This window comes from Myzus persicae, unplaced genomic scaffold (genome assembly GCF_001856785.1).
Source record: "Myzus persicae strain clone G006 unplaced genomic scaffold, MPER_G0061.0, whole genome shotgun sequence".
NCBI classification, from domain to species: Eukaryota; Metazoa; Arthropoda; class Insecta; order Hemiptera; family Aphididae; genus Myzus; species Myzus persicae.
In genome coordinates, this window is record NW_019104200.1 from 157,253 (window position 1) to 175,167 (window position 17,915).

At 29.9% G+C, this 17,915-nt stretch overlaps 3 protein-coding genes across 8 annotated transcripts; 1 reads left to right on the forward strand and 2 right to left on the reverse strand.

Annotated features, from left to right (window-relative positions):
• Positions 1-665: 665 nt before the first annotated feature.
• Positions 666-2,942, reverse strand: LOC111039928 (dual specificity mitogen-activated protein kinase kinase 6). 2 transcript variants are annotated; one of them, XM_022323597.1, is made up of 7 exons: positions 2,566-2,942; positions 2,430-2,484; positions 2,131-2,296; positions 1,810-2,046; positions 1,314-1,493; positions 1,026-1,243; positions 782-929 (listed from the first exon to the last, which is right to left on the reverse strand). In XM_022323597.1, the coding sequence occupies exons 1-7, from the start codon at positions 2,570-2,572 to the stop codon at positions 782-784; spliced, it is 1,011 nt and encodes a 336-aa protein (XP_022179289.1). In that variant the 5' UTR covers positions 2,573-2,942. The 2 variants fall into 2 exon arrangements, with proteins under 2 accessions (XP_022179288.1, XP_022179289.1); XM_022323596.1 differs by having other exon boundaries at positions 666-929; positions 2,430-2,936.
• An 893-nt stretch (positions 2,943-3,835) lies between these two features.
• On the reverse strand, positions 3,836-15,208 carry LOC111039927 (cleavage and polyadenylation specificity factor subunit CG7185-like). Of its 5 annotated transcripts, none has more exons than XM_022323591.1 (12): positions 15,075-15,208; positions 13,301-13,519; positions 12,972-13,199; positions 12,565-12,901; positions 12,424-12,491; positions 12,181-12,370; positions 11,694-12,104; positions 11,506-11,632; positions 11,172-11,279; positions 10,985-11,065; positions 10,643-10,836; positions 3,836-4,393 (listed from the first exon to the last, which is right to left on the reverse strand). In XM_022323591.1, exons 1-11 carry the CDS (start codon positions 15,141-15,143, stop codon positions 10,653-10,655), a joined length of 2,022 nt encoding a protein of 673 aa, XP_022179283.1. In that variant the 5' UTR covers positions 15,144-15,208; the 3' UTR covers positions 3,836-4,393; positions 10,643-10,652. The 5 variants fall into 5 exon arrangements, with proteins under 5 accessions (XP_022179283.1, XP_022179284.1, XP_022179285.1 ...); XM_022323592.1 differs by having other exon boundaries at positions 11,172-11,267; positions 15,075-15,143; XM_022323593.1 differs by lacking the exon at positions 10,985-11,065.
• Positions 15,209-16,849: 1,641 nt separating this feature from the next.
• LOC111039917 lies at positions 16,850-17,914 on the forward strand. The gene has a single exon (XM_022323578.1). The coding sequence runs from the start codon at positions 17,065-17,067 to the stop codon at positions 17,899-17,901; it is 837 nt and encodes a 278-aa protein (XP_022179270.1). The 5' UTR covers positions 16,850-17,064; the 3' UTR covers positions 17,902-17,914.
• Position 17,915: the final 1 nt, after the last annotated feature.

Below are 17,915 nucleotides of genomic sequence, written 5' to 3' on the forward strand. Positions count from 1 at the left end.
AACGCCATAAATATAAATCCAGTATTTAACAGTTAATAATTAAACCTAACCTGATAATATCCTGAGTAATAAATAAACTCTACCAATCTACTATTGATTATAAATACTATTTATAACACATTGTTACTATAGTATTATAACTTAAGCAGTATCTCGGCTATGAAACAATTGACTCCCACTGAAGTTAGCTTTAACCTAATAGAAAATGGGAGGTTGTAGACATAAGCTATCATGAACCAGGAAAAATGACAGTAATGACTTTTATGGAAAAAATACAATTCAAAAATAAAATATGCGAGAGCAGATATATTGCACTAATATGGTAAAATATAAACAGGTACAGATTTTTGATTCGCTTTTTTAACATTATCACATGAAAACACAATGGTACATAAAAACAAAACTAACAGTTAAATAGCAATGTGCTAAGTACTACAATATTAGTAGGGAAACCCTTACATTTTAAGAATTGATGCAATTATATAAAAACAAAACAAAACAAAACAAAAACAAAAATTTATAAACCAAGATCTTCTAAAACACAAATCACTCGTTACAACTAATATCATACAAATAATATTTAAAAATACTTTAGTAAACTATCTTCGACATTGTATTATTACTTATGACTTATTGGTAAATAACAAATTTACCAATATAAAAGTTGTTAATAATAATTTAAATATTATGTGAAATTAACTTCAATTAAATTATAGTTTATACACAATATTACACATATTGTTATAAATATATTATTGTTAGTGGATTAATTGCTAATAATTTAGCCTGACACAGGCAAATCAGGCAAGTCTAAAATTTCAGACACAAATGACGCAACTAATGCTGTCTGTGGTTGTTGGTGAGCAAGACAAAATGGATGGGCAAGCAGTTGAGAGTAATTTGGTCGGCTACGAAAATCTTTTTTTAAACTGAAAATATTAAAACCCATGTTAATATATTTCAAATTGATCAGACTCGGAAAAGAGTATAATTACAACGAATAATAAATTATAAACAATGCTTACCATTGACAAATAAAATCCTCAAAGTATGATGTGAACATACCAGTAGACAGCCTCGGTGGATCATCTTTGACCACTTGTTTGAGTTGCTCAAAAGGAGTGCCCCACGTGTCGTATGGAAACTTACCAGTGGCAAGTTCCACGAGAGATATTCCTAAACTCCATATATCACTTCGTATATCATAATTTGACGGATTTCCAGTGGGATCTATTCGTTCAGGCTACGTATAAAAAATTAAATGATAAATCAGGACAATGTTTATTTATAAATTTGAGCAGAAATGTAATTACCGCCATATAAGGTTTACATCCTGCATCAATAGTCTTGGCAACAGAATCAACAAGATACCCGGATATACCAAAATCACACATTTTTACATTGCCATTACGATTAATTAAAATGTTTGATGGCTTAACATCACGATGTATAACTTTCAATTGAGAATGCAGATAGTGAAGGGCACTAACAACCTACAAAAATTAAAATACATTAACACATTTTTTGGTTTATGACTTTTAAATAAATAACAAGACAAAGTATTATCAAATTGAAGATACTTATTGTGATAAACTTAACATTATAAGACATAGACACAACCATACCATAGGCATACCAATAGTTAAATTAATAAAGTTAATATATTGTCTATGGAAATAACTAACAAACAAGTCACACAACAAATATTAGGACAAATTGTTTTTAGTGTTGTTTACAAACTGTGTCACCATAACTTAAGTTGTATCAGAAATTATTGTGAACAATTAATAAAAACAAATGATTAAGTACCGCAACAGTGATAGGTCCAAGAATTTGTTCAGGAATCTTTCGTCCAAACTTGTACACTTTGGCATAGAACTTGTCTAGTGAAGTGTCCATCACTTCCATGCATATCCATACATCACCCTCCATGAAAAGTGCCCCATAAAACTGCACTGTATGTGGACAAGCGGACGACCGCATAGATATATCCAGATCCATTAAAAGTCGTTTTTGCTCTTGCGTGTTCACTGTAGCTGCTATCCTCTAGAAAGGTAAAAAACAGGTGGTAATGTTGATCATTCAATATGATATAGGTATTGCATATATTATAGCCATCAGTTCACTCACTTTAACAGCCATGATCGTGCCAGAAGGTATGTGCCTCATTTTTTCAACAATGCCGTAGGCACCGCGTCCGAGATCACAAATTTTCTGCAGGTCGCTCGCCTCGACTGTAGTTTCCTGGTCGCCAATTGTGATTGTTGTGCGTTTATCCAGGTTTCGTGGCAGGTTACTGTAGGGAAGAAAACAAAATCGTCAAATCACATATAATGGACAACCACAAAACACTGTTAGTTTTTTGTATGGTAAAAGAATAACACAATAGGTACCTATAACATAATTATTAATCATATTTGTATGCTTACACAACAGCTGGCTCGTCGGGGATCAGAACCTTCAGCGGTCTCCTATTATTGCGGCCTAAAAACATAGTTTCACTGTACTGCATCAATCAATCGCTTAACTCGCAACAAGACAAATTAATAACAACGTTTCACTAACCAGACATTTTACAATATTATTTATAGTACAATATATCAATAATACGTATTATGTGCACCGCAAACACGGGAATGCGCGTTACTTCATAGTATCAACGAAACCGATAGCTAACAAAAGTTTAAAATTTGTTCCAGATATTATATAGCTTTTTTTTTAGAATTGTTCACATTTTCGTCCTACGTTCGACCGCACGGCTCTCACGATGTTATACTGAACTTCCACATGCGACATGCGTAGCGCGTGCACACCGATCGCCGAACTTATGTGTAATTACTAATTATTTATCAAAACCGTGACAAATGACAATATTATTACAATAATAATAATAATATATTATGCCGTACACCACTACTTACTATGCATAGTATAATATACCACCTATAGTTGTAAATTTGTGAATGTTTTGTTATCAGCGGATAGAATTTTATCAGCGAGTAGACCAATCACATCTCATGAACGGTATACAACATCTTTGGCCACGGTGGTAACACCACTATCCGCTTAGCATGCTACTATTTAAGGATATCCAAAAAAAATTCCACATTTACATAATATTCCATCAGCATGGTGGCGTGCACACTACACACTACTCGTCTACGCTTTGGACCAAATAATTCAAGAAAAAACAACTGTATTTTCAAGAAATTAAATAATACACCTACAACACAACAATTATTCGGGAAAAGAAAATTTAAGCGGGCAAATGTTAATATAATTAATTCAAACGACTTTTTTTTTATATTTCATACAAAAATATACCGATCGTCATATAATAATCAAGTGTTCCCGGGTATGGAATACACGGTCACGTTGAGTCAACGCTGGTCACGTTGAGTTATTTCGATACAATTTTCCTAAGTTAAAAAAATTGTACACGAACCAAGCATATTTTGTAGACCTACCTACAATAAATGCGATGTAAAATCTACTTGATTTACTTACACGATATACATTTGCAACGAATCATCATTCACTTCAACTCATTTTTATTACTGTTTAAAATCAGAAATTATATTATAAAAAATAATAATTTAAACCTACATACACAATGATTACAATTATATTTCATTAAAACAAAAAAAAGTAATAAAATGTTAAAACACGTTTTAGTATTTTTTGTTTGAATATATATATGTATATATATAGAAGGGTATAGAGGTCTTGACAAAACAGTACAAGTCAAAAAAAAAAAAAATTAAAACACAAAAATATATACAGATGAGAGACGATAATGACGCAAAGGGCAGAAAATGAAAAATAAAAATTCACCTTAAATCTAATACATAGGTTTTATTATTAGGCTAATGTATTAAATAGATTTTGTATGATAAATATTATTAAACATTATCATAATAAAAGAAAATGCTTAAGAATGATTTAAGCATAAAAAAAAAAAAAATATATAATTATGTAATAATGTGTAATACAAAAATTGGTACCTAAATAATCTAGTCTAAATTGTGTTGAGTTCCAAGATCCAGATGTCATAAGCTGTCGCAATGCACTATTATTAAATATCAATCATAACAATTATAGGTACAATTAAGGTGTGATACAGACAGAATAACGAAATATTTAAAGTAAAAATTTTTTAAAACTGAAAACTAGAGAAAAAAAAATTACATTAAAATGTTCATTATTATTGAAAATAATATGTATTTTAAACCACCCGCACATAAATAAAAATAAAAGATTGATACCTTAAAAATACATTATTAAATATGTCCCATGATATTTGTACAAGCTACAAAATGGATACATAAATTTCAAAGATACAGTCTTGCGCAAACTTGTATTTATATAATATAAATGGATGGATCAGCGGCGCCTGTAAACAAATTAAAAACAATGCATTGATGAATTTTCACAGTAGTTATTGTTGATGATGGTCATTTTAATCGGCTGCTTAATGATTGATGGTTTTTTTCTAGGCAGACAGCAAACGCGCAGATGGTCTCACTCTTAACACTAACTTATACTATCATTTAAAAATCTTACGAATCTCATTAAATTGTTAATATAATTATAAAATCACAGCTGATTTTTGTTTTCTAGTAACTTATTCAAATGACCAATCTATAAATTTAATTCCCCAATGTTGATTTAATATTTTAATTCTGGGGAAGGATTTATTATATTTAACTAGTGAATTATTCAATTATTTGAGAAAGTTCAATTATTTACATACTATATTATAACAAAATGTAAATAAAAGTCAGATTTAAATTTGTAATACAAAATATAAATAAATTTATTGTAATTTAAAACTTAATACTTAATTAAAAAATACAAATTTCAATCCATCAAATATTAATAAAATTAATTTAATATTTTATTATAATATATACAGGGTGGGACAATGAAACAACTTATTCTTGTATCTAAATATATACAGGATATTCGCACGTTTCAAAGCCCCACCCTGTAATGACGTGCAGGTGTGCTGCTTTGTCATTTGAAACAATATAGTAGAGCTAAACCATACATATACACAGATAATATTGCAACAACTATTTTGATCTTTGAGGTTTGATTCCTCTCTGAAAAGATTATTTATTTCCAATTTTTAGGCAAATATCACTAGCGGTAAATTTTAATTAGATGCTTTCTTACTGGATATTAATTTGAAAGAGATTTAGGTGCTACCGCTCCAATATCTTATTGATAAATATTCATTTTATCATTTCATATTAGACCTAAGCATAAAATATAATGGTTTATGTTAACAATATCTAATAACATGTTGAGAATACAATTCAAGACTTATCTAGTTTAGTGAATTTTATTTAATTATGAAAAAATGTAGGAATATAACTCGTCTAGTTCATCTTGGCCCTCAACACAGGTAATAGGATAACAAAATATATTTATAAAACAGTGTAGCCACTCAACAATATAATATGGAAATAACCAAATTTAAGTAATTAATACCTAATAACTAGGTAAATAATAAATATCATGATGGAATAACCAACACATTTAATGTTAATTTGTTATGATAATGATAAATATCTTCCAAGTTGGATACACAATGTTTCAATCATATTTCATATAAACATTTAATATTTCAGTAGGTATTGCATTACAAATTACGATAGTTTTTCAATATAATAGTTTTCAGACCACTGATTTTGTGGAATTGTAACATTCGCTGTTGCTCAAGATGAAGTGGACAAGTTATACAATTGGTTTTAAATACAAATACTGCTTCTAATGCTATATAAATAATAAACTTAAGATTAAAATTGTAAATATTGAACTTAACAACTATCTTTTAAATAAAACCCAATTATATTATTTCAAAATTATCATAAAATGCATCACTGGGCATCAGACATCTTAAAAAAAAGGTATAAAAATTCAAAGTTTTGTGCACTTAGATAAATTATGAATCACAATACTTATATTCACATTATTAGTGAACCCAAACTAATTTTATTCATACCAGCTTCTAAAAGTTGCACCACACTTTCAATTATCATTTTATGCTTCTCAATATTAAGTAATTTTAGGTCTGGAAAAGCAAACACCACAGACCAAACAAACATTAAAACATTCAAAATAACATATTACACAATAATATATTTTTATTCTTTTTATACAATTATAATTTTAAAATTATATACTTGTGTTGAAAACCTTTTTTTTTGCTTAAATAACATTTTTAAAAGTAAATAAAAATGTAAACATTTTCACAACATTCTGAGAAATCAAAATATGATATAAATAATCCGAATAACCCCATTCATGAAGTAAGTCTATTGGGTTTTAATTAAAAATATGATCAGTTATATATTCAATCCAATAGTCTATTTATATTAATAGCATATTTTGTATTCACCATACAAATCGATTTCAAATATAAAAATAATTTCATTTGAATTAGTTAAAACATTTTTTGTGTATTTTATTATCTCTAGAAACATAAAATAAATTATAAATGTATAGATCAAATACACTAATAATTGATAATTGTATCTATTTATTTAATAATAGTTTTAGATCTATCGTAATGTAAAATATTTTAAAATTATGTTTATGTCAAGCAATAACTTAAAAATTAGAAATTAATATCTTATTTAATAATTTCTGAGTATACTTTAAGCGATATATAACAAGCAAAATATTGTTTACATATGAGGTGGATTAGCATATTATCAGAAAATTGAAAACTATGCTGATGGACCAGACTTCATGTAGGCCACGTTATTAACATTTTCTGATAAAAAATTGTTCTACATTTTATAAATAAAACTAGAATATTATGTATCTACTTTAAAATCGTCCAAATAAACCACCAAAGATGATTAATTTATAAAATTGCTTTCTTGTTTAAATATCCATTTAAGCAATTTTCTCTAAATGCAACACTGCGATGGATTAGTTGTGGATACATCAAGCATAGAAAATGTTTATAAAAAATAACCAAAAAATTTTTAAATTATATTTGTCAATTACTTGTTTTGACTGTTTTTAAAATATTCACTACTATACTACATTGTATACTCTGCACCTTGTGTGTACTACATAAAATAAAATATTTGTTTTTAATTTTTAGATTTAAATGATGTAATAATTTAAATTTAAATTAATGTGAGCCATGGTTTCTTAAAATCGTTTGGTTACCAGTTAATGATAGTATTATAAAATACAGGATCATAATAATACGCCTCTAACAGTGTAAGGGCTAAAACAGATTTCTCAAACATTATTTATGTGTACTTAGCTTATAATTTGAAAAATAAAAAAAGGTATTAGATATTATGAATAATTAAAGTCAGAATTATTAAATTTTGCTTTAAACTGGAATACAATTATAGAAACCATTACCTAATTCATAAATATTCAGACAATTACAGTAAAACATTGATAAGGTGTACCTATAAAAACTATAATTTATATTTTTGTATCAATAAGTGTTGTGAAAAATGCAATACATATATTCATTATATTATATTATAATAATATAACAATATAAATAGTTCCCAAAACGGAAAAGATTATTTCCAATTATTTATGGTAGTTAATAGATATATCAAACTCATACTATAATGCAAAGAGTTTGTGTATTTTATCATGTCATAAAATGTCTCGTATCAATTGAAAGAATGTCAAAGAGTATGGTTGACAATTAAACAATAACATCTAGCTTCAACATGAAAACATCATATTGTTAAAATGTTGTGGTGGAGGGAGCACACATATCATTGAAGATAAATGTAACAATAAAATGAAAATTCAACATACCAATCCCATAAAAGAAGAGATACTTAAATTATGGTAATCCAATGACAACGATTAAATAAAAACCATAAAATCTTATCAGCAAATATCAACAATATTGTATATATGAATGGTATTGTGCTACTCAATAAAATATTAGACAAAATCCAACATTTTTAAAGTATCTACTTCTGTTAAGTCACCACTACAAAACAACCACAATTTTGAATGTGAGCCAGTCATAACTTCCAGACCCTTTGGGGACTTTACACGAAAGTTTCACTGTGTAATGTTGATGACAATAAAAACAACCAATAATAAAATATTATCTATATTGATGAATAACATTTACAAAAACTCTTGCAAAGAAAATTGTGTTAGTTATTCTAACATTATGAAAGAAATTTTAATCAAGAATAAAAACGGTTTTATTGATTCATATCAACAATCAACATTTGCATAGAAGTATTTTCTAACGCTTTCTGCAACTCAAAGACAAGGTAATACTTAGTACTATAATTTCAATTGCTTGAGTTTATTATGTTGCACTTACATAAATATTCATTTTATTAAAACTAGGTGGCTCATGAAGTAATTTCAATTTAAATTATTAAAACAAGCTTATGAAATTTGTTAAATGAAGACAAGTCTTCTAGTTTTAACAAAAAATATCCAATAACATGGATTTTAATAAAGTTGTCATAAATAAATTTTTTTTAAATAAATTGCTTCACGAGCACCTTAGTTATTAAGTATCAGATATTTTAACATCTCATCAGTAGTTCAAGTAAGCTTTTAGAAGTAATCATATTAATAAATTTATAAAATGTTAAACATTTTTTTTTATTGCTTTGCTGTATATATCACAGAATTTTTAATTTAATTTATGGCTCGTCACTGGTAATAAAGACCAGAGAACTCTTATTTTGGGGTGCTTAGATTTAATCACTCGAGCCAAAAAACATCACCAATTTTCCTCTGGGTTGTGCACAATACACAAACTAATAATTAATGAACGTGTTCTTATTTGGTTTTTTTACTATCAGCAAAATACATGCATTGTCAGTATTAATAAAAAATAATTTGTTCTAATCAAGATTTTATAAAAGAAGCATAAAGTTGAAAAAAAACTAATATTTTAAGGTATAGAAGTAACTCGTAATATTTTATATCTCAACACAAGAAAAACATTGTTTTTATTTCTTACATAAACACAATCATCAACTTTAACTGTTACAGCAATAGTTAACAATTAAGTTCAATATATTATAATAAATCATTTAGATGATCATAAATTAAAATATCCTAATTTAATAAAAATATTTTATTTTAGTGTAACTGCAACAAATAAAATAATCAACTTATAAATCTGTATTACTTTCAAATTATTAAGCTTGGCACTAATTGAAACATAATCCATATGCCACTTCTAGGGATACACTAAAATGTTAAATTTTAGTAAATGTACGTTTTTCTAAGTTTCCCTAAATACATTTTCAAGTACATAGTTTGAAAACTAATATGCCTAGAATATCTTCAAATTTAATAATTCTTATCAATATATTATCAGTTTGGTAAATAAGGGTTATCTGACAAAATAAAAAAAAATGAGTTTTCTTACACTTATATTTTGACTAGTAACAAAAATAATGATATTATTCACATGAGATTATGTACATAAAGCAATTTTTATACATATTTATTAAATTATGGCATGAATGAATAATAGAAAACTTAGTATGGACTGAACTTTTTTAAACATCGAAAAACGTTTGATGACAGAATTAATCATATTTTAAGTGCCTAAAATGGTAATTAAATAAATGTAATTCTTAGAATTAACAATCAAAATATATTTTTAAATTTTGAAACATTCAATACATAATTACTTCACTATGTACTTAACACTTGTAGAGAAAAATAAATCATAAAATTTTTGATTTAATCATAGAAAAATATAATACATAAAAAGCTTCGTTTACAATGTATTTTAGACAATCAGTTTTATAAATAAATGCTAAATATGTTAACCGATTGTAACAAACACAATTTAAACTAGGCCATTACAATATAAACGAAGCTTTTAAAAACCTCAGGTGGGTAGGTAAGCACATAATAGAAACTCAAAGAATAAAATTATGTAGAAAATTATAAAACTAAATAAAAAAAATTATATAAATACCAAATTTTCCCTTTAAGATATTTATCAGTTAATGATGAGTTAAAAAATAATGATAAAAAACATAATATAATTAATAATAAATGCACACAAGCATATTTTAAATTAAAATGTTTATCATATTTGTACTATCATTTTTAAAAGTAAACACTTATGTATAAATCTTATTCTATGCTTGATTTAAGTTTAACAAAAACGCATGCAAAAATTCTTAAACATACCTAGTTCACTTGTGTTTTATTTTAGATAACACATATTCCTAATACAAAAATTATTTTTTCACAGATACACTATTCTTAAATACAAAATTGTATTTAATGTTACATATTAGATATGCTATTTATATCACAGCTCATTTATCACAGCAATTGGTTAAAAAAGGCCATCTCTTCAATCATCATTGAAATGTATAAAAAAAATTTAATCAGCCTTTGCTTAATACTATGAAGGTTTCTCCTATTTTAGTGAATTTATAAACATTAACTTAAATGTATATATGAATTAAGGAAAGACCGTCAAAAAAAACTAAAACTAAAATTAAAAACTAAAAATAAACAACTAACGAAAATTTAAAAAAAGGAATGTAAAATTTGTAATATATCTATGCTAAAATTTAACAGTCTAAATAAACATCAATTCTCTATTTTACAATACTTACAATAAAAAAATACTTACCACAGATGTATTAATGTCTAGAACTACGATGCGACGATTCAGCTCGGTCTTCTCTACGATCCCGGTCACGTTCAATATCTCTGTCTGCATCTACTGCTCTCCTACTAGAGGTCGGTTCTCGTTCGCGTTCACGTTCCCGATCACGTTCTCTGTCTCTATCACGTTCACGTTCTCGATAACGATCATCATAATACCTAAAATATTAAATCAATTAAAAAAATGTAAAAACACAAATAGTATAATTTAAACAAGTCTATAGAATATTTATTATTATCAATTTTTGAATTTTTATTATTTTTTTAGGAAACTTGATGATAGGAAATGAAGATTGAGTGATATTACCTGGATTTAGAGGATACAGGAACAGACTCGGTTACGTCGGGCGGAGTGATTTTCCTATTTCGGCCGCTTGCTTTTACAGAACTGTTAAACAATAAACTTTACCCTCAACAAGTGTGGACACTTTTAAAGCACAAATACTTCCAAGAAGAATTTTTCATGAATTTTAAAAATAATTCAAGAATCTTACCTGTCTTCTCGACTTCTCTCTCTGTATTCGCGATCCCTTTCTCTATCCCTATCCCTGTCACCGTCTCGTTCTGATGTATAATAACGGTCAACGTACCTGTTAACACATCTATGTTATGGCAACATATTATATATTTTTTTATATAGCCTTTATTTAGAGGACGAAATAAGATATTCAATGTTTATAATTCTTGGATTAAAAATTAAGAATAATCTAGATATTCTTGAAGTTATTGATAAACAAGGCTGAATTAAGTAGGCCATTGAGAGTTAATTTAAAACAATAAAAAGCTATAGACTTGTCGTAACTAAATAGTACAAAAACTACAACATACTTGTCACGATCTCTTTCCCTATCACGATCACGTTCACGACTTCTATCTCTATAGTCACGTTCGCGGGATCTAGTGCGCTCACGCCTCGATCTTCTATGCAATCTGTCACGGGGTGATCTAGACCTCTCTAAAAATAAAGTACATGTACAGTAAAGTCAACAAAAATGTTATATTAGTTTTTAAGTTACCTCTTCTTGAACTATAACTCTTGCTTTCAATTCCATGTAATGTATCGTGCAAAGAACTCACTAATATTTTACAGCGCTCATCACTAGCAACCTTGGATTGTTTTATTAATGATATTGCAGTAACCAAAGTTTCAATAGCATTTGAGAATTCACCAGCAGCAGCATCAGCAACTGCTCGAGCGATAGCAGAACTAGATACAGTTCTGTTCCTACTCATAATTTCTTCCAATTCTTGTTCTGACATTCCCATATCATTATTCATGTAAGGTCGAGAAGAAGGTCCATTAGGGGGACCATATCCTGGATGACCTGGGGGTCCCTGAGGTGCACCACTAGGCTGTTGGAAGAATGCCGGATTCACATGTGGAGCTGGTGCTTGCCCAGGGCCGCCTGGCATCATTTGAACTGGTCCTAAAATGTAATTAAATTTGTTTGATTATATGTATAATAATAGTTCATTTGTACACATGAGACTTGAAAAACTTACCTTGACCAGGCGGAGGACCTTGCATTGGTGGACCTTGTTGATGTGGTGGAAAACCTGAGCCTGGTGGAGCCATTTGATGTGGTGCCATTCCAGGAGGACGATTCCAATCACCACGTGGACCCCCGGGTCCCGGTGGACCCTGAGGACCTTGTGGTGGTCCCATTCGTGGTGGACCTTGACCCGGTGGAAACTACAAAAAGTACAGTTGAGTTTGGAACAAAAAAAAACATTTATAATAATTACCATTCCTGGAGGTGGTCCTCTAGGCTGACCCACTGGTCCTTGAGGTTGCATCCCTGGTCTTGGAGGGCCTGAATAGTTCCCAACAGCAAAATAGTTCAAAAAAATAATATATACAACATAATTTGATTGTTAAATAATTACCCATTTGTTGGTTAAGTCCATTCCACTGGTTTTGGTAACCTGGAGGAGGTGGACCTTGTTGATGGGGACCCATAGGACCACCTGATTGCAATGGCATTCTATGGCCATTAGTCATTCCCATCGGTGGCTGCATGCCTTGAGGGGGTTGTTGCATACCCTGCATTGGCATTCTATTTCTCATGCCTTGTTGTTGCATCATGGGTTGCTGTGGCATCATAGGACCACCACGCATAGGTTGCTGCATAACTTGACCAGGTGTTCTAGACATACCACCCATAGATGGCATATTCTGGTTGTTAGGTGGTGGCAGTGGTCGAGTTTTGGATTGTGATTCAAACTAAATCAATTTAAATAAATAAATATTATACTCCTCCATTAAACAGACTAATGATTAAGACAATTATTACCTGTAAAAGGGCTTGTTTAGTTGGAAAAGTGACAACGGGCGATTGTCCATGGAGCTCTTTTTTTGGTAATCTATCCATAACCATCCGTAAACTATGCTCTGAGCCCAGAGTAACAACACAAAAACCTTTAGATTGGCCATTTCCTCGATTTTCAAAAAATTTAACCTCAATGAAATCTGAAACACCTATACTCGTAACACTATCTGTTATATCTTGATCAGTTGTCCACTGTAAATTACATTTATATATAAATTAGAATTCAATGATCATAAAACTAAAGTACAAGTTGGTTAAATACAAATAAACACACTTAGGCATATTTCACTTACCCATGTTAAATTACCAATGTATAATTGGTACCGGCGTCCTGTAGTAGAATTATTACTGGAGGAGCTGTTAGTAGACGAACCATTTGTGACTAATGGAGTGCTATTTTGGTTATTTGCACTGGGAGGTCTATCAACTGGTTGTCTTGTCTGAGCACTATCGTTTGTCCCAGATATGACATCATCATACAAATCTACATTGTCGTTACCAGCAAAATCCTCCTAAAATAATGAACAAAATATTTAATATACAATATTATAGGTTTAAGAACAACTAATATTAGATAATTATGTTAATAGTCCAGTTCCAATACATATCATTAAAGTATATGACACCTAATAAATATGATATCAAAAATAGCTCAAAGTTATTGCACAAAACTTATATTTTATAAACATAAATATTAAACAAAAAATATGAAAAAAATACACATTTTTATTCAAACGAAATTGAATTTGGTAGTAGTTACATTTCAAAATGTAGTTTTCAAGTTATTAATTTTTCCACACCTTTTGTAAGACATGGCATTAAAAATTATTATAAATTATATTAGGAATGTATTATGTGCCAACTCATATGTTATATTTCAGACTTGGAGAAAAACTATATATTTTTGTTCCAACTTAAACTATTTGATTATACCCAGACATTTAGATGTACTCATATTATACCTAATTAGTAATTAGGTAGATATACCAAAGCCTAAAGTATAATTTTTCATAAAAAAAAATAGGTAGCAACTATTTAAAAAATTTTTAATTAGGAAAACTAAGGAAAATAGTACAATTATTAATATGCATCTGTGCAGATACAATCTAAATTATTTTTTTTATTTTATACCTAGCACTTATGATATTAATTTAGATTTCAATTTTAACAAACAGCCAATAACAAACTATAAAAATAATATACTAATATAATATACTTATTTGTAACACTATTAGTCACTGTTGTACTATAAAAAAAAATCAATAGGTACCTATACACAATCAATATCTTCCATTTTTATTATTTATTTAAAACCTACTAAAAAGTTATTATATTTTACCTAAAACAATACAAGCAATTCTGTTGAATAATATGTAATCGATTAATATAATTAAGGTTTTCATGATTAATACGTATGGTAATAAGACTTATATTAATTTATTAAAAAATAAAAACTTAATTGAATGATACTTATTATGATACAATAGTAATGAAGTAAAGAGAATAAATTGGAGATGAGAAAAACCTAGCATATTATTGTGTGCCATGCAGAAGATAATGTAAAAGAAAAATTGTCATCAACTACAAAAAACGGGAGGTTTGAGTTGTTTGAGATAAATGCTAACTGCCGAAGTGGATCTGATGGCACCATAATACAGATGCTTAGTAGTACTCTAACCACCGACTCAAGAGAAGCGATCAAACTAGATCGACAAGGCCTAGAGTATCGGCGACCCGCAGGTCTGTACCAGGTCGCACGCGTTAGGCATAATGGGTGGGCTAGTGTCAAATAGGTGAGCAAATGAATGAGTGGGCGGAGGGAATGACGGCGTGCATAGGTCTCGTGCAGAGGGCGACGGACGAAAGTCTTGTAGTGGCAACGGACGGATAGTAATTCTAAGTAACTGCCGAATCCGGCAGAGGCTTCATTCAGATCAGGTAATTCAGCCGATGCTACCGGGCTTGGGCAGCAGACGCACGTTCTGTACGACCGCTGATGGAGGACGCGCACGCTAAATACTCACAAGCACAGCGTCGACGACGAGCTAAAGTGAGTTGGTATCTTACCTGGGCGAAGTCTTGTTCCAAATCGTCGGCGTACAGATCGATGTCCACGCCGTCGGCCATTTTTGTCATGTTATCCGGTCCAGCGGACTATAGAGAACCTCGACGGCGGCGGCGGCGACACTCACACAGTCACACACACAGACGCGCGGTACGTGGTCTGCGCAAGCGCCGAGCTCAAAATCTTCGGCGGTGGGGGTGTTGGACGCCGCGCAAAGAGATTTTCCGTTGTTTACGAGGGACGGCGCCGTGCCGCCGTTATAATAGCTGCAGGATGCAGCCCAGCCCGCAGTAAAATTTATTGTTGTTAAATTGTGGCGGCGTGCGCACTGCGTCGTACCAGTCGTGGGAGAAAACTATCGGTCGCCGACACCACGACAGTATAAGCGAAGAGTTGGCGGTACTGTTTATCACGAATAACGCGGTTATTCAAACACTCCGATGATAATTAATTATTATTTACCACGATCCACGGACTAAGAATATCTTGGTCCGTGCCATGATCACGATTTAAGTAAATACCTTAATTATCGTAAAATGTATGTCTCTTACCCGTGAAGTGTTTATCACTGACTAAGATATTTCTATATTCTATAGATATAAGATATCTACTATTACAATCTACACATTTAGACTTTGGTACTTTATTTTTGAATTTTGGTTATTCACCAACCACCATAATAAATTAATAAACAGGTGATAAATGTTTTTAAGATTAAAATTTATTTGAGCCAATATTAATTGTTTGTGATTTATATTGTACTTGAAATCATGAATCATAGAATTACATCTAGAATATAATGCCTTAAAAAATATATTTTAACCACAATAATGACCTTAAAAATTACCAAGAAATTGTTTTAACGATTTTTGAGTATAAACAAAAATATGAACTTAACGATATAGACGCGATTACGATGTAACACCGAATAACCAATTAGTTGTTACTTGTTAGTGATAAGTTGATAAAATCATAAATAGAGCCACAGTTTAAGTCTTTAAGATATACCTATATGGCTATATCTATATCTTAAACCGTGAATAGAACAATGAACATAATATGATCAATGGTCGCAACAAAATTTTTGATATTCCCAATTAAATTTTATCTAAAATATAAAAATGCACCTAAGTCATGTATAAATATGCACTAAGAAAAAAAAATTACTTGAAAATTGTAATAATTATTGCTCAAAAAATAGAAAAACTGATAAAAATGCAAAATAAAAGTTAAATAGTTTTAAATTCTTTGATGTACAAATAGGTATGAAAGGGATTTTGTACTTCAAAAGCATTGTCAGAAACTCCCCAAAAAATAATGCACTTTGCGTTTAAGTACGGATCCTATATAGTATTTAGTTATAACTTATAAGCATTTAAGGTTGAGTTGAGCTGAGTGGATTAAGTTGGTCTACAACAAAGGAGTTCTAAATAGAATACTAGAATAGGTCCTAAAACAATCATCAACAATAATAATTAGGGCAGAGAAGTTATAGGATTTGCATGTTTTATTCTGGGACTCTATTTTATAGCAAACCAAGATATAAATATAAGTCATAGGCCATACAGTTGAAATCTAAAATTTTTTTTTGCATATTTTTGCATATTTTAAAGATTTTAAAAAAAATTGCATATTTCGTTATTTTGTGCATATTTCATGCATATTCTACATACAAACTGTATGGTATTATTATATACTGTATAGTATATATACATTGTATACTACCCGATGCCCGTATAGACTATGTACTATATTATAGGTACCCACATATTTTAGGTGGGCATTCGGATAATGTTATCGAAGATAAGATTTGACAGATTGGCATTTAAGTATCTATATTAAATTTTATATTATTATGTGTCCAGAGTCCACTGTCCGTCAGTAATCTCGTTAGTATGGTGTTAAGTGTCGTTCGATACGAAACTGCGTGCCGTTTGTTGTTTTTTCCATTCTTAAATTTTTCTTTTAACATTTCTGCTAACATTTTGCACAATGCCAAAAATAAATGCAAATATATTTAACAAGTATGTGAAACTGTTTGGTGAAGATACATTTGCTACCGATGGTACTATGCTTTATTGTAAGATTTGCGAAGTTAAAGTAAGTGCTGATAAAAAATTTACAGTAACTCAACATATAAAAACAAGTAAACACGAACGACTATTAGCTCGTCAAAATAAACCTGCAGAAAATAAACAACAATTTATATCACAGCCGTCAAACAAAAAATCTGTTTTTTCACATGATTTATGCAAGGCTATGATGTGTGCTAACATTCCTTTACATAAAATTTCTAATGTTCAATTCCGATCGTTCCTTGAAAAATATACTCTAAATGACATCCCTAGTGTATCCACGTTGAGGAAAACTTATACAAATGATTGTCATTTAGAAGCTATTGATCACATTAGAAAAGACGTTGTAGGAAATAAAATATGGGTTTCTATAGATGAAACGACAGATGTGCAAGGGAGATATATTGCAAACGTAATAATCGGAACTCTACTGAAGGATAGACCCGGAAAAATATATTTACTAAATACCGAAGTTTTAGAAAAAGCCAATTTTTCTACAATAACCAAACTTTTTGACAGCTCAATGTTTCTCCTGTGGCCAGACGGTGTTCGTCATGATGACGTCCTCCTATTTTTAAGCGATGCTGCGCCATACATGAAGAAAGCAGGTACAACTATCAAGGCTTTGTACTCCAAGATGATCCATATTACTTGTATAGCACACGGATTACATAGATTGGCAGAAAATATTCGGAGTCATTTTCCTAGAGTTGATAAATTAGTAGCAAAAGGCGAGGAAAGTAAGTATTTTTAAAAGCACCTTCGCGT

Bases quoted from the DNA above. Each gene is read 5' to 3' on its own strand.
- LOC111039928 (XM_022323596.1), bottom strand. From the start codon at position 2,512: ATGCAGTACAGTGAAACTATGTTTTTAGGCCGCAATAATAGGAGACCG. The intron at 2,297-2,429 runs GTAAGCATACAA...TCTTCCCTACAG, and splicing joins CCCGACGAGCCAGCTGTTGT to TAACCTGCCACGAAACCTGG. The intron at 1,494-1,809 runs GTACTTAATCAT...TAATTTTTGTAG, and splicing joins TTGGACCTATCACTGTTGCG to GTTGTTAGTGCCCTTCACTA.
- LOC111039927 (XM_022323591.1), bottom strand. From the start codon at position 15,143: ATGACAAAAATGGCCGACGGCGTGGACATCGATCTGTACGCCGACGAT. The intron at 12,902-12,971 runs GTAATAATTGTC...AAATTGATTTAG, and splicing joins CTAAACAAGCCCTTTTACAG to TTTGAATCACAATCCAAAAC. The intron at 12,492-12,564 runs GTAATTATTTAA...GGAACTATTCAG, and splicing joins TGGACTTAACCAACAAATGG to GCCCTCCAAGACCAGGGATG.
- LOC111039917 (XM_022323578.1), top strand. From the start codon at position 17,065: ATGCCAAAAATAAATGCAAATATATTTAACAAGTATGTGAAACTGTTT.